The 15,969-nt window shown below is 41.7% G+C and overlaps 1 protein-coding gene across 3 annotated transcripts; it reads right to left on the bottom strand.

Annotated features, from left to right (window-relative positions):
* Nucleotides 1-506: 506 nt before the first annotated feature.
* fnta (farnesyltransferase, CAAX box, subunit alpha) lies at nucleotides 507-15,018 on the bottom strand. 3 transcript variants are annotated; one of them, XM_023990229.3, is made up of 10 exons: nucleotides 14,957-15,018; nucleotides 13,983-14,070; nucleotides 13,433-13,561; nucleotides 13,119-13,233; nucleotides 12,873-12,977; nucleotides 12,417-12,543; nucleotides 10,582-10,730; nucleotides 8,826-8,888; nucleotides 7,700-7,871; nucleotides 507-1,249 (listed from the first exon to the last, which is right to left on the bottom strand). In XM_023990229.3, exons 2-10 carry the CDS (start codon nucleotides 14,059-14,061, stop codon nucleotides 1,070-1,072), a joined length of 1,119 nt encoding a protein of 372 aa, XP_023845997.1. In that variant the 5' UTR covers nucleotides 14,062-14,070; nucleotides 14,957-15,018; the 3' UTR covers nucleotides 507-1,069. The 3 variants fall into 3 exon arrangements, with proteins under 3 accessions (XP_023845997.1, XP_023845998.1, XP_023845995.1); XM_023990230.3 differs by lacking the exon at nucleotides 14,957-15,018 and adding an exon at nucleotides 14,768-14,933; XM_023990227.3 differs by lacking the exon at nucleotides 14,957-15,018 and having other exon boundaries at nucleotides 13,433-13,518; nucleotides 13,983-14,761.
* Nucleotides 15,019-15,969: the final 951 nt, after the last annotated feature.

Here is a 15,969-nt window from a genome sequence, read left to right on the forward strand (position 1 = left end):
TATAATCCTGCTAATGAGCGTGGCGTGTGCTAACGGACGCTAGGCCTATAATCCTGCTAATGAGCATGGCTTGTGCTAACATAGCTAGGCCTATAATCCTGCTCATGAGCGTGGCGTGTCCTGACTGACGCTAGGCCCATAATGCTGCTAATGAGCGTGGCGTGTGCTAACGGACTCTAGGCCGTCTGGCTGGCCTGTCCCTGGACAGTCCAGCATCTATGAGGTCTGATTACATTCTGCCCAATTTGTTAATGCCCTTAAATACTGATGTGACTGGGAGGAATGTGAAATGCTTGTTCAATGAGCGGATGTGTTATATTCATTTCGCTCGCTCGTTAGTGGGACCGAATCCAGATGAGACAATTATTGTATGAACTCAAACACACAGGCCCATTATGCCCAGTAGTGCCGACAGAAATGTCTCACTAGGGGGAAAAAGGGGAAAAGTGGGTACATGTTAGAATGAGAGGCACGTAATCGAGAGAGAAAACAGACAAGGGCAGAACTTCCAGTTTAGAATAACCATATAATTAGTTCTAGCGTACAAAAGACTCTGTAGCCTACAGCAATGCCGAGTTTGGTTATACAGTGTTTTGGCAACGACAGCAATATATATCTATCTACACAGAGATTTTTTAAGGGCTTTTAGGCAAGAGGCAACATCTTCTTAACTACAGTGTCACATACAAATATCCCTGTGTACTGCGCAGCAGAAGAAATCCAAAACAAGCATCATTTTTCTAGATACAGTATGATCTGAAAGCCAACATCCACAGCAATAAGACTCTTGGTTAGCACACACTCAAGTCATCAACATCCAAACTAGCTCACCTATGGCTATAAACCTTAATACATGACAATGACAGCAGGCATTCATATCTTCTACCCTAAGTCATAATACTTATCTGCAGTGAGTTCTCTTTTACAGTAAGCTTAGAGTGTTTCTTTTGTTATTTCTCTTTGCATTTTATTTAACCAATGTGGTAATGCTGCGCTATTGCCAAACAAACACAGGCTGAATAAAAGCGGTTGCTCCCTCGACTCCCATTGGGTTCTATGTCTTCTTCTTTTAGCTATTGCAGGTGGTCTCCTGGTGAATGGAGACTGAGGCTGATCCTCTGTCAGTTTCTGGGGCGCTGTTGGTGGTAGAGGGGTCACTAGAGCAGTATTTTGTCTGCAGGGAGCGGCCTACGTAGCTCCAGTACTCCCTCCGGATGGTGTCCTTCTCCTGGGCCAGGAGCTCACAGAGCTTGGGGGAGAACAGGAGGAGAGGGAGAGAAACGGAGAGGGTTAGAGTTATAGCAGGATTAAAGGGTTGAAGGGGCAAGACACGAGAGACGGACCGAGTGGACAAGAGATCCATTTACACAACACAGCAGAAAGAACTGATGTGGTAAGATAATGCTGTGTCGGGTGTAATCAGAATGTTCACTTTGTTGCTGATTAATGCCAATTCTCTGTTTTTTTTTGCACTCTTGCAACCCATGTGTTTTGAACTTTGCGCTGATTTGCTAATACTTGCTTGTTAAATCTTTCGATAAAGTACGACTGAAATGTATTTATAAATGCCTGGAATATTTCAACTTCTTATACAATGGGTTAAAGTTATGTGTAGTAACCCTAGGTGTAAAATATTAAATAATGGCTGCTTCTCAGAAAGTATTAAACTGTCAACTATCGGCAGATCTATTTATTATGGCCATCGAAATGTTAGCTATTAAAATCAAGATCCAACAATTATATCAAGGGGTTAGAAATCCAGGGCTTAAAACAGGGATGCAAACTGGTGAGGGCCCAAAAAGGTGACGTTCTTTTTTCTCACTGAAACGTGCAAAACAAATCCCTGCTAGGTGGGATGCAGGTTAACTAATTAAAACAACAAAGAATAATGATCTACATGATCAGTCTGTGTGTAAGATAAAGTGGTTCATGTGAATCTAACTCACAGCTAAAAAAGTGTAAGGAAAGCAATTCAATGTTATTCGTTGCCTAGACTTTACTGCAAATTACACTCAAGTCTTGAGAAAACAAAACAATACTAATATTGCAGTAAGCCATGACAGCCTTTATAATAGAATGCTTGTGACCACACACACATCTAAATATTCCACTTGGGGAACAGGCATTCTATTTTTGCTCTATTATAGTGGTCACTATAGTAGACATCGATCTAGTGCACAAGGCTACATGTGTGCAAAAATAACGTTCACGGAGTAAAAAAAAATTATAATCCCCTCTCACAAGTGTTACTGTCAAATGCAACACAACAAAAGCAATATCTTTGGGCTACATTGTTCACATCGGTTCTACAATGTGCCAGCAGTTTACCTATTTGCTTATGGCCTTGCCTACACCTTGCGACTTACACCTAGCAACTACACCTAGCAAAAAAACTATATTTTATTTGGAACGGCAAGCCAGACAAAATGCAAAGGAGCCTATTTATATAATGAATATGAATTCAGAGGGCAGAAATGATTAAATATTAAAACAGACCTCTCACTAAAGGCTTCAGTCATACAAAAGTTATACTTAAATCCAAACTGATTCTATAGCAGATTAGTAAAAAAGTCTCACCCCTTGAACAAGAATGGACTTTTTCGCTTCATTCTGATTACAACCTCTCACTCTGTTATTTGAAAATGAAAATCATCTCAGATATATATATATTTAACAAACCATAAAGTTTGTTAAAGTTTGCAATTTCAGTTTAATCAACCAGAAAAGACAGAACAAAAGAATACTAATATTATGGTTAAAATGCAAATATACTAAATTATTTAAAAAAGCATTTTTGGAATAAAAACTAGCATGAGTATAATCCTTTTAAATTACGTCATAAATAGGACTGATGGAGTTGTCACACGTGCAGCTAATGAAAACATATGGAAATGTCTGCTCTACCCAAAATTACAACAATTGCAGCATTACCGCAAAAATGGAAGAGGCAAGTGGAAGGGGTGAAAAGTAAGGAACTTGTCTGTCCGCCCTGCATTAAAGACCAAAATTGGTTAAAGAAAATGGTCATAAATAAAAAAGTATATCAGTTTCATTTAAGGACCAAAAAATTGACAGCTGTGCCATATAGATTGCAAAATAGCTGTGAAGCGATTTACGATATACCGATTCCATGGTACATGGTTTATAAACTGATACACAAAACAATGCCGGATTCAAAAAAACGTTGCATTTTTCAATAAAAAAATTACACAAAATTCTTGCAACCAATAGAATGTTATACAGTGAATTCGGGAAGTATTCAGACCCTTTGACTTTTTTCACATTTTGTTACATCACAGACATTCTAAAATTGATTAAATAGATTTTTTCCCCTCATCCATCTAAACACAAAACCCCATGATGAAAGCAAAAACAGGTTTAGAAATCTTTGCAAATTTATTAAAAATGAAACGGTCTGCAAGTTCTTCTGTGGAGATGGGGGAACCTTCCAGAAGGACAACTATCTCTGCAGCACTCCACCAATCAGGCCTTTATTGTAGAGTGGGCAGACTGAAGCCACTCCTCAGTAAAAGGCACAACAGCACGCTTTGAGATTGCCAAAAGGCACCTAAAGGAGTCTCAGACCATGACAAACAAGATTCTCTGGTCTGATGAAACAACAAAGATTGAACTCTTTGGCCTGACTGCCAAGTGTCAAGTTTGGAGGAAACCTAGCACCATCTCTACGGTGAAGCATGGTGGTGGCAGCATCATGCTGTGGGGATGTTTTTCAGCGGCAGGGACTGGGAGACTAGGCAGGCTCGAGGCAAAGATGAATGGAGCAAAGTACAGAGATCCTTGATGAAAACCTGCTCCAGAGCGCTCAGGACGTCAGATTGGGGAGAAGGTTCACCTTCCAACAGGACAACGATCCTAAGCACACAGCCAAGACAATGCAGAAATAGCTTCGGGAAAAGTCTCTGAATGCAGAGAAGAATGGGAGAAACTCCCCAAATACAGGTGTGCCAAGCTTGTAGCGTCATACCCAAGAAGACTCAAGGCTGTAATTGCTGCCAAAGGTGCTTCAAAGTACTGAGTAAAATGCGAGTACTTATGTAACTGTGATTTCAGTTTTTTATTTTGTATACATTTGCACAAAAAAACAAAAACATGTTTTAGCTTTGTCATTATGTGGTATTGTGTGCAGATTGATGAGGGAAAAAATGATTTAATCAATTTTAGATTAAGGCTGTAACGTAACAAAATGTGGAAAAAGTCAAGGGTTCTGAATACTTTCCGAATGCACTATGTATCTACAAAAAATATATATGGGGGATTTTAAATGATGCAGACAATTACATTGATAGAAGCTACAATCTACAGTATCTGCAACATTAAAGCTGATCTACCCCCTATAAAAACAGTAATAAAAAAACTTGCTCGTTTGATTATGTGCAAATCAAATTACCTGGTCATTATTTATATTATATCCATTACCACAGCTAACACAGCCATGGTAGGAGTACTGGTAGTGAATTAAGTTGGCTAATGGCTACTCAACATACAGGTAAACTGCCAAAACTAAGGAAACACCAACATAACGTATCTTAATAGCTTCAATGCACCTTGGCATAGATGTCTGGAAGTCTGGAGGGATGCAACACCATTCTTCCACGAGAAATTCCATAATTTGGTGTTTTGTTGGTGGTGGTGACAAATGGGTTTAGGCACCGCTCCAGAATTTCCCACAAGTGTTCAATTGGGTTGAGATCTGGTGACTGAGATGGCATTTCATTTTCATGCTCATCAAACCATTCAGGTGACCACCCATGCCCTGTGGATGGGAGCACTGTCATCCTATATGTAAAAAATAAATGGCCTGCCCAGCATTTTTATACATGCTTAGGGTCATGATGGGATGCTAAAGAAACCACACCTGTGTGGAGGCACCTGCTTTCAATATACTTTGTATCCCTCATTTACTCAAGCGTTTCCATTATTTTAGCAGTTACCTGTACATTGACATCTCTCGAGGTGGCACTAGCATCGAGAAACATCAATTTTTAAAAAAGTAAATAGAGGAAAAATACAAATCATATTCTCAACAACCAACTGAAAGCAATCCCGTCCATGCATTTCCGAGTAGACGGAACTAAAATAAGTATAAGAGCTCCTGCAGTGACTTTTCCTGAATGAGCCAATGCCTATTGAAAACAGCAGCAGAAGAAAGAAAAAACTCCCAAGAAACCTAATTAACTCCGACACACACACACAGCCGAGCATTGAGTTCCCCAATACAGAGGCAGCATACCAGCTGTCATTCAAACTGCCAGGTAGACATTGGAGGCTTGGAAAAGCACGCAAGACATCCGGTGCGATAGGCGAAAGAGTTTTCAAATCCAACACGTGGACTCGTTGAATAATTCCTACTGATTTACCCTTTTTCCTCAGCCTTGAACTGTTGGTGCGAGGGCTGTTATACACTGATTGACTCGAAGTCAATGTTTTATACTGGAAATGTACTAAGAAAGGAGATGTCCCAGCTATGGTAGAACACTCCATTTTCATTCTTTGCACATTGTTGCCAAGTTCTTCAGCGTCTACACCAGTTTCACAATTTCTGTTCAGGCAGAGCACTAGCACATTTCAACTCATCAAAGCTTGGTGTTTAGTTGAATCAAGTGTGCTACTGCTGGGCTAGAATAAAAATGTGCACTCCCTTCGGGTCCTCCAGGAAATGGATTGAGAAACAGTGATCTAAAGACTCCTTTCAGCTGAGTGCACAACTAAATCCTACTTCTGCCACCATCTGTCTCTAAATTAGTTTATAGCTGTTTATACAGTTGAAGTTAGAAGCCAAATACATTTAAACTCAGTTTTTCACAATTCCTGACATTTAATCCAAGTAAAAATTCCCTGTCTTAGGTCAGTTAGGATCACCACTTTATTTTAAGAATGTGAAATGTCAGAATAATTAGTAGAGAGAAATATTAATTTCAGCTCCCCCCCCCCCCCGGATGTCTTTCTTTCATCACATTCCCAGTGGGTCAGAAGTTTACATACACTCAATTAGTATTTGGTAGCATTGGCTTTAACCATTGTTTAACTTGGGTGACACGTTTCAGATATCCTTCCACAATAGTTGGGTGAATTTTGGACCATTCCTCCTGACAGAGCTGGTGTAACAGTCAGGCTTTTTCCAGTTCTCCCACAAATTTTCTATAGGGTTGAGGTCAGGGCTTTGTGATGGCCACTCCAATAACCTTGACTTTGTTGTCCTGAAAGCCATTTTGCCACAACTTTGGAAGTATGCTTGGGGTTATTGTCCATTTGGAAGACCATTTGCGACCAAGCTTTAACTTCCTGACTGATGTCTTGAGATGTTGCTTCAATATATCCACATAAGTTTCCTGCCTCATGATGCCACTCTATTTTGTGAAGTGCACCAGTCCCTCCTGCAGCAAAGCACCCCCAGACATGATTCTGCCACCCGTGGCTTCACGGTTGGGATGGTGTTCTTCGGCTTGCAGCCTCCCTTTTCCCTCCAAACATAACGATGGTCATTATGGCCAAACAGTTCTATTTTGGTTTCATCAGACCAGAGGACATTTCTCCAAAAAGTATGATATTTGTCCCCATATGCAATTTCAAACCGTAGTCTGGCTTTTTTCTGGTGGTTTTGGAGCAGTGGCTTTTCCTTGCTGAGCAGCCTTTCAGGTTATGTCGATATAGGACTCGTTTTACTGTGGATATAGATACTTTTGTACCTGTTTCCTCCAGCATCTTCACAAGGTCCTTTGGCTGTTGTTCTGGGATTGATTTACACTTTCGCACCAAAGTACGTTCACAGAACGCATCTCCTTCCTGAGTGTATGAGGGATGCGTGGTCCTATAGTGTTTATACTTGCGTACTATTGTTTGTACAGATGAACGTGGTACCTTCAGGTGTTTTGGAAATTGCTCCAAGGATGAACCAGACTTGTGGAGGTCTACAATTTATTTTCTGAGGTCTTGGCTGATTTCTTTTGATTTTCCCATGATGTCAAGCAAAGAGGCACTGAGTTTGAAGATAGGCCTTGAAATACATCCACAGGTACACTCCAATTGACTCAAATGATGTCAATTAGCCTATCAGAAGCTTCTAAAGCAATGACATCATTTTCTGGAATTTTCCAAGCTGTATAAAGGCACAGTCAACTTGTGTATGTAAACTTCTGACCCACTGGAATTGTGATACAGTGAATTATAAGTGAAATAATCTGTCCGTAAACATTGTTGGAAAAATGACTTGTGTCATGCAAAGTAGATTCCAAACCGACTTGCCAAAACTATAGTTTGTTAACAAGAAATTTGTGGAGTGGTTGAAAAACTAGTTTTAATGACTCCAACCTAAGTGTATGTAAACTTCTGACTTCAACTGTACCTCCGCACATTGACTCGGTACCGGTATCCCCTGTATATATAGCCTCATTATTATTTTGTGTATTTTTTACTTTTGTTTATTTAGTCAATCTTTTCTTAACTCTTATTTGTCTTAAAACTGCATTGGTGGTTAAGGGCTTGTACGTAAGCATTTCACGGTAAGGTCTACACCTGTTGTATTCGGCTAATAAAATTGTATTTGATTTTATATGCATATCACTACTATAAAGTAATCCCAAATGTGAAATTAGATTATGCCTATTTTCCCATACATACATTTCCCATACATTTGGGCTGAACTATCCCTTTAAGTCCGATAGGTCCCAGTGCTGCTCACCTCCAGGGCCTTGCTAAGGACCTCCTCCTGGTCTCCTAAGGTGTTCTCCAGGGAGTCCTCGTAGATGTCCACCAGGAAGCCCAGCAGGTAGGGCGAGCAGTGGGTCTCCTTGAGCTCCAGGATCTGCTCCAGGAGACCCGGGTGGGACGACAGGCCCCGGTCCTGCAGAATCCTGGGGGAAAAGGAGGAGGAAAGGGGTGTGAAAAGCTTCAGCCAACTCTACAGAAGCAGTATCCCAATTCTGAGCTCCTACACTAAACATGGTGACTTCTGACATCTGCTGGTGGAGGATAGAAACTGCAAGATAAGTGCATTATTATTATTAGCCATTATGTTGTAGACTCACAAATTAAAGGCCCAGTGCAGTAAAAAACTTGATTTACCAGTGTTTTATACATATTTCCACACTACGAGGTTGAAATAATACTGTGAAATTGTGAAAATTATGATAATGTCCTTGTTAGTGTAAGAGTGGTTTAAAAAGACTGCCTGAAATGTTAGCCTGTTTTGGTGGGATGGAGTTTTGTCCTGCCTAGTTACATCACCAGGTGGTAAATTAATTAATAGACCAATAAGAAAGAGTTCCAAACCTCTCTGCCAATAACAGCTAGTTTTCAGTTTTCCCCTCCCCACTCAGACCAGTCCTAGCAAAATTCTTGTTTGAAAAATTACTCTTTGATAAGAATCTATTTTTGTTTCTTTTTGACCATTTTAATGGAAAAACAATCACAGTAAGGTACTTAATTGTTACCCAGAAATTATTTGATATTGAGATAAAAACAGCTGCATTGGACCTTAAATATGAATACTTAAGAATTTTTGCAATGAGGCTCTTTATCTACAGTACTTCGCAGAGTGTAGATGAACTCGTGGATATCATTTTATGTCCATGTGTGCAGTTTGAAGGAAGTTGCTAACTAGCGTTAGCAAAGTGACTGGAAGTCTATGGTAACTGCTAGCATGCTAGTAGATGCCATAGACTTCATCATGGCGCTAACACTAGTTAACATTGGCTCACGAAACTACCTCCATACTTAATGCAGAGACATACAAATGTCCTAAATCCCTATATATCCCTTTAAGTATTATTTAATTCCCTACTGAATGAATCCTGTATGACACCTACCCTTTCAAATAGTTCCACACACTTTCATTGTGGGGAGCCTTCTTGATCTGTTTGAGACTGTACCTTAAAAAAGACAAAGGAGAACACATTGATCAGTTATGTGTCTGATGTAGCACACTGGAAATCTCTGTCCAGTCCAGAAAGAATCCCTTACCAAAGGAGACCCAAAACAATTTGATAGGCTAGATGGGTCTTCCAGCATTACACCTATCAGAGGGCAAGGTGGAGCTACTATTATGATGCTCATACTGATCACATCCTTTCAGATATAAACTCAGCAAAAAAATAAATGTCCCTTTTTCAGGACCCTGTCTTTCAAAGATAATTCGTAAAAATCCAAAAAACTTTACAGATCTTCATTGTAAAGGGTTTAAACACTGTTTACCATGCTAGTTCAATGAACCATTAACAATCAATGAATATGCACCTGTGGAACGGTCGTTAAGACACTTACAGCTTTCAGACGGTAGACAATTAAGGTCACAGTTATGAAAACTTAGGACACTAAAGAGGCCTTTCTACTGACTCTGAAAAACACCAGAAGAAAGATGCCCAGGGTCCCTGCTCATCTGCGTGAACGTGCCTTAGGCATGCTGCAAGGAGGCACGAGGACTGCAGATGTGGCCAGAGCAATAAACTGCAATGTCCGTACTGTGAGACGCCTAAGATGGCACTACAGGGAGACAGGACGGACAGCTGATGGTCCTCGCAGTGGCAGACCATGTGTAACACCTGCACAGGATCGGTACATCCGAACATCACACCTGCGGGACAGGTACAGGATGGCAACAACAACTGCCCAAGTTGCACCACGAATGCACAATCCCTCCATCAGTGCTCAGACTGTCGGCAATAGCCTGAGAGAGGCTGGACTGAGGGCTTGTAGGCCTGTTGTAAGGCAGGTCCTCACCAGACATCACCGGCAACAACGTCACCTATGGGCACAAACCCATCGTCGCTGGACCAGACAGGAATGGCAAAAAGTGCTCTTCACTGACGAGTCGCAGTTTTGTCTCACCAGGGGTGATGGTCGGATTCGCGTTTATCGTCGAAGGAATGAGCGTTACACCGAGGCCTGTACTCTGGAGCAGGATCGATTTGGAGGTGGAGGGTCCGTCGTGGTCTGGGGCGGTGTGTCACAGCATCACCGTACTGAGCTTGTTGTCATTGCAGGCAATCTCAACGCTGTGCGTTACAGGGAAGACATTCTCCTCCCTCATGTGGTACCCTTCCTGCAGGCTCATCCTGACATGACCCTCCAGCATGACAATGCCACCAGCCATACTCCTCGTTATGTGCGTGATTTTCTGCAAGACAGGAATGCCAGTGTTCTGCCATGGCCAGCGACTGTCTCTTATACACATCTAGATGTGTATAAGAGAGTGGGTAGGGGCTAGGAGGATGAAGTGTCTGGTGGGTAGGGGCTAGGAGGATGAAGTGTCTGGTGGGTAGGGGCTAGGAGGATGAAGTGTCTGGTGGGTAGGGGCTAGGAGGATGAAGTGTCTTGTGGGTAGAGGCTAGGAGGATGAAGTGTCTGGTGGGTAGGGGCTAGGAGGATGAAGTGTCTAGTGGGTAGCGGCTAGGAGGATGAAGTGTCTAGTTGGTAGGAGGATTAAGTGTCTATTGGGTAGGGGATAGGAGGATTAAGTGTCTTGTGGGTATGAGGTTGTTTCTTTCCCATTTTCAGTTTCTACTCAAGAGTAGTAAGGTGTGGGGCTGACATGAGATATGGTATGTAGGGAGAGCAGGTACATACTGTACTTCTCTGTTGAGTATGGCTGGATCTGAGTAGCCTGTCGTGTGGGAGATGACGTAATGCCTCTGGTTCCATGCAGAGTTGTTCCTCACATCCTCCTCCAACAACTGCTCCACATACTCCAGCTCACTGTCCCACAGCTTGTACTCCTGGAGAACAATACACACCTATTTAGTACTGACACGCCATACACTTTAGTCGACACACTTACAGTATTTAGTCCAGATACACACACAGTATTTAGACCAGACACACTCCATACACATATTTAGTAATGACAGAGACAAACACACCATTGTCATTGCTATACAGTATTCCAATGGCATGTGACCACGGATTAGTGATTAATATGCACTGCAGATAAAGGATCTTCTGGTTCAGAAATCTCCCTTCATGCTGATATCCTAGAGACATTTCTGATCCATCCGCTACTAGATACTTTCCAAGACTATACAGTGATTCAATCACACATAACTAGGAAAACAAAACTGCACAGTCATATGATCAATGCAGCACATTTCAGAGAGCCACAGGAGGTCTGTTCGGAGGCAGAATGCAAATGTCACTTCATTTGCATAGACATGCGAAAATAAATTATGCAAATCAAGGCCATTTGGTTTCATTACCACAAATCTGGAGCTGATAACGTTTTCAAAATTGGGCCATTGAGTCTTAGGTAGGCTACATTCACAATGCTTTTGCAGTTTGACCGCAAATCATGCAACACTACTGTAATAAGTGGAGTGAGAGAATGAAAGGAAAGGGACAACCGAAACTGGGTTCATCGCTTTGCTCGTCTAGCAGAAGTGTCAGCTTATCCTTCCAATCAGAGACAGAGAGGAAATCTTTGGCACCACCCTTTCTACTAGCAATAGATTGTTATTTGACCCTTTCTACTAGCAACAGATTGTCATTTGACCCTTTCTGATAGCAATAGATTGTTATTTGACCCTTTTCTACATAGCCAACAACAGATTGTCATTGACCCTTTCTGAATAGCAATATGATTGTTATTTGACCCTTTCTACTAGCAATAGATTATTTGACCCTTTCTACTAGCAATAGATTATTTGACCCTTTCTACTAGCAACAGATTGTCATTTGACCCTTTCTGATAGCAATAGATTGTTATTTGCATACTCTATAGGCAGCCATATACTTTCCATTTCATAAGAAGATATGTGATGGTGAATGTGTAACAGAGTAGGTTTAGTCCCTGTCCCAAACTGGGCTTATCCAGAGACACACTGCACAGGAACACTTCCTACTCAATAAGCACCATCATACCACTGACCCATAAAAGCCAAGGTGAGATGAGGAGATGGACACTTGGTCCGGGACAACAGTAATTCTATGTCTCAGGCAGGAGACGTCACTTGGTCCGGGACAACAGTAATTCTATGTCTCAGGGCAGGAGACTCACTTGGTCCGGGACAATAGTAATTCTATGTGTCAGGGCAGGAGACGTCACTTGGTCCGGGACAACAGTAATTCTATGTCAGGGCAGGAGACGTCACTTGGTCCGGACAACAGTAATTCTATGTGTCAGGGCAGGAGATGTCACTTGGTCCGGACAACCAGTAATTATATGTCTCAGGGCAGGAGACGTCACTTGGTCCGGGACAACAGTAATTCTATGTGTCAGGGCAGGAGATGTCACTTGGTCCGGGACAACAGTAATCCTATGTGTCAGGGCAGGAGATGTCACTTGGTCCAGGACAACAGTAATTCTATGTGTCAGGGCAAGAGATGTCACTTGCACGATGACCGCTACTAGCACACAGCTAACAATTCACCATGAGTTACAAACACAACCTGGTTGTTGAGGCTCCTACCTTGAGGACCCACTGTCTGTGCTGCCAGGCGTGGTAGTTCTTAGCATCCTGACTTAGGATCTCTGCAATGAACTCCAGTTCTTCCGAGGGGTCGTTCAGCCACTCCACCACCATACGTCTATGGTGCCTAGGATAAGGAGAAGACGGTTATTGACACATTCTATGGTTCTACACAAGTCTTTGTGTAACAGAAGAACAAGTTTATTGTTCAACTTGTTGAGAAGGAAAATGTATCTATATGCTCAAAAGCAAATGTTGGAGACAAACAGCCTGATGATGTCATCCAGTCACATCTGTTCATTTTCCAAAGTACAGCACACAATATTTTACATAAAGTAGGTTCTTAAAGGATTATAGTGTTAGTCTGCTTCGTGTTTGCTTTTTGCCATGGAAAATTGATTATTGTCAGATCGTGATACTGGTATAGTGACACAAATTTAGATTGGAAGAGCTCACCAGACTTGGTAGTTTTTGGGCTGGTCCTCAATGATGGCTGTAATGTACCTCATCTCCTCTCTCAGGTCCTTCTCCAGGGCCTGCAGTAACACTCGCCGGTAGTGCCTTCACAGACACAGAAAGAGAAAAAGTACACCCTTTCTTTAGGGTCTTGCACTTGTCATTTTCGAAGAGAGGGTTATACCAAATAAAACTATTGGTATTCTACTGTTGTTGTGTTCATAAATCATAATAACATTGGCTTACCATACAGTGTAATTTGCAGCATTCAGTTCAATAGCTTCAGCCGTCAGCGTGAATGCCCTGTCGCTTTTTTCATCATTCTTCAATAACGCTCGGAAATAGTCATACACGTCTGTGACTATTGGAGACAAAAATGTTGGTTGCATTGTGTACGTGTGAAATGAAAAGTTTCTGATGCAAAGTGAAATAATTTTGACATAAATCGTAACTACTCAAAGGGACTACGGAGTCATTTGGTAGGCTAAATGCATGAGATGATATGCATAAAACAATATGGATGTATGGTTCTAAATTATATGCCAAGTTTAATATCTTACACTTGTCAGAGTAGGCAATCTTCACAACAGGATTGGGACCATCATCTTGTGGAACCGGTTCTAAATCAGCCCATTCTTTTCTGTCTCTTTTATATGAGCAGAAGCGGGAGGGAGAGAGAGAGGGTAAAGCTAGAGGGACATTAGTGAATGGGGCAACTGTTCTCTCCGCCAATGCGGCTACGACACATGTTCAGGTATCCCTTTTAAATCAATGCAAAATATAAAACACTAATACCTAGCTATAATTGTAAGAGTACTATCAATTACAGATCAATCGAATCTCCCTTTCACGGCGAGCAAGCTAACGTAGCTAGCCAGCAAATTCAAACCGGCTCAGGGAGTTGGGGAAAAAATAACCAAATTGCTCCACAGAGAACGATCTTTGACTAGCTAATTAACGTTACACTCTGATAGCAATGTGAACCAGTCTTTATGCATCTTCGACTTATGATGAATGCATGGCTAAATTTTGCATCACTAACCACAACATGCATTCACTTTTCTAGCTAACGTTAGCTAGCTACTTAGCCTAACTAGCTAATTAGCCTACCTGTAAAACATATAACGGAACGGGTTTTCATAGTCAATCTCGGGCTCCTCTTCAACCCCTTCCTCGCTCCTCCTCTCATCCTGCAATTCTGAGGATACATGTGAAGTTTCTTCAATGCCTGACATTCTGTAATAAGCTGGTCTTTCGGTTGCAGGCTGAACAAGTGCTGCCTTATTTGCAACGTCGGACCTCTGTGTTGTTGCACTCATTGATGTAATTTCCTCTGTTTTGTGCAACTCGGATAACCGTTTTACAAGGTACAGTGTACTGGAGCATGTATGATCCGCGTAGGTGTCGATAGCAATAGTTGATTAATGTTAATAAGAAGAAGAAGAATAATGAGAGGAAGAAATATCAATGAGGAACGTTTTAAAACGTTGAGTGTTTGTCAGCTATCGGTTAGCTCATTATCAAATAAATGGTTTTCAAAATGGTTTGTTTTGTAAGTATTGGTACTTTCAATACAACTGCTACCGCGTTCAAAACTGGGAAAATATGAGGTCTAATCATGACGTCAGTGATCTTCAGGTCGGAAAGTCGGAGATTTAGAAAAAGGCCCGAGCTGGAATTCCGAGTTGATTTGAACGCACTGAGGTCGGAGATTTCCGAGTTCCCAGTTGCTTTAAACGCGGCATGGGAAATCGGAAGAAAACTAGGTCAAATCATGACGTCAGCAAAGGAGGCGAGGCGGCTGAGCGGAGAAGGGTTGATAATAATGGCTGGAACGGAGCAAATTAAATAGCATCAAACACCTTGATACCATTCCACATTAAGGTGCCACAAACCTCCCGTGGACGTCAGTGATCTTCAGATCGGAAAGTCAGAGCTCTAGGAAGAAGCCCGAGTTCCCGACATGTTATTCCGAGTTGGATGACCGTTAAAAACGATTTTTCTCAGTCGCTTTAATCAGAGCCCTATTGTCTCGAACGCACTGAAGTCGGAGTTCCCAGTTGTTTTGAATGTGGCGTACTCACACAGGTTTACCAAAGACAGAGGTCTTGTTCCGACATTGCAGGCGACTGTGGACTGACTGATCAACAAAGAACATTGCATCATAAAAAATGACTCATTATTATTTGTAGACCAGTCAGTCAGTCACAAGTTACCCATGATACATTACGATTTTGATTATTTCGAACATGGCCCTTGTTATACTTAACACATATAAATGCAACGTGTAAAGTTTTCGTCCAATGTTTCATGAGCTGAAATAAAAGATCCCTGAAATTTTGTGCTCTCCAAATTTGTGCTCAAGTTTGTTTACATCCCTGCTAGTGAGCATTTCTCCTTTGCCAAGATAATTCATTCACCTGACTGGTGTGGCATATCAAGAAGCTGATTAAACAGCATAATCATTAAACTTATGCACCTTGTGCTAGGTACAATAAAAGGCCACTCAAAAATGTGAACAATGCCACAGATGTCTCAAGTTGAGGGAGCGTGCATTTGGCATGCTGACTGCAGGACTGTCCACCAGAGCTGTTGCCAGATAATTGAATGTTAATTTATCCACCATAAGCTGCCTCCAACATTGTTTTAGAGAATATAGCATTATGTAACCACGCCAGCCCAGGACCTCCCTATCCGGCTTCTTCACCTGCAGGATTGTCTGAGACCAGCCACCTGATGAAACTGAGGAGTATTTATATGTGTAATAAAACACTGTTGTGCAGAAAAACTCAATTCAGATTGCCTTGGCCTGGCTCCCAAATTGGTCGCCCTATGCCCACCCATGGCTGCGCCCCTGCACAGTCATGTGAAATCCATAGATTAGGGCCTAATGAATTTAAATTTACTGATTTCCTTATGAACTGTAACTAAGCAACATCTTTAATTGTTGCGTTTATATATTTTTGTTCAGTATACATTGGGCACTAACATGTATTTGATTCCCTGCACTGGATTAAATGTGGACTGGACAAAGTGGACGGACGCATTCCTCTGCCCAGGCGAAGCTGACACATGCCATTTCTTACAATGCCTGGAT

Source organism: Salvelinus sp. IW2-2015, linkage group LG6.2 (genome assembly GCF_002910315.2).
Source record: "Salvelinus sp. IW2-2015 linkage group LG6.2, ASM291031v2, whole genome shotgun sequence".
Taxonomy (NCBI): domain Eukaryota; kingdom Metazoa; phylum Chordata; class Actinopteri; order Salmoniformes; family Salmonidae; genus Salvelinus; species Salvelinus sp. IW2-2015.

Excerpts from the sequence above, each read along its gene's own strand:
- fnta (XM_023990227.3), bottom strand. The coding sequence starts at position 14,191 with ATGAGTGCAACAACACAGAGGTCCGACGTTGCAAATAAGGCAGCACTT. Across the intron at positions 7,872-8,825 it reads GTGTGGAACTATTTGAAAGG|GATTCTGCAGGACCGGGGCC; the intron begins GTAGGTGTCATA and ends CTTTTCCCCCAG. Across the intron at positions 1,250-7,699 it reads TCCTTAGCAAGGCCCTGGAG|CTCTGTGAGCTCCTGGCCCA; the intron begins GTGAGCAGCACT and ends TTCTCCCCCAAG.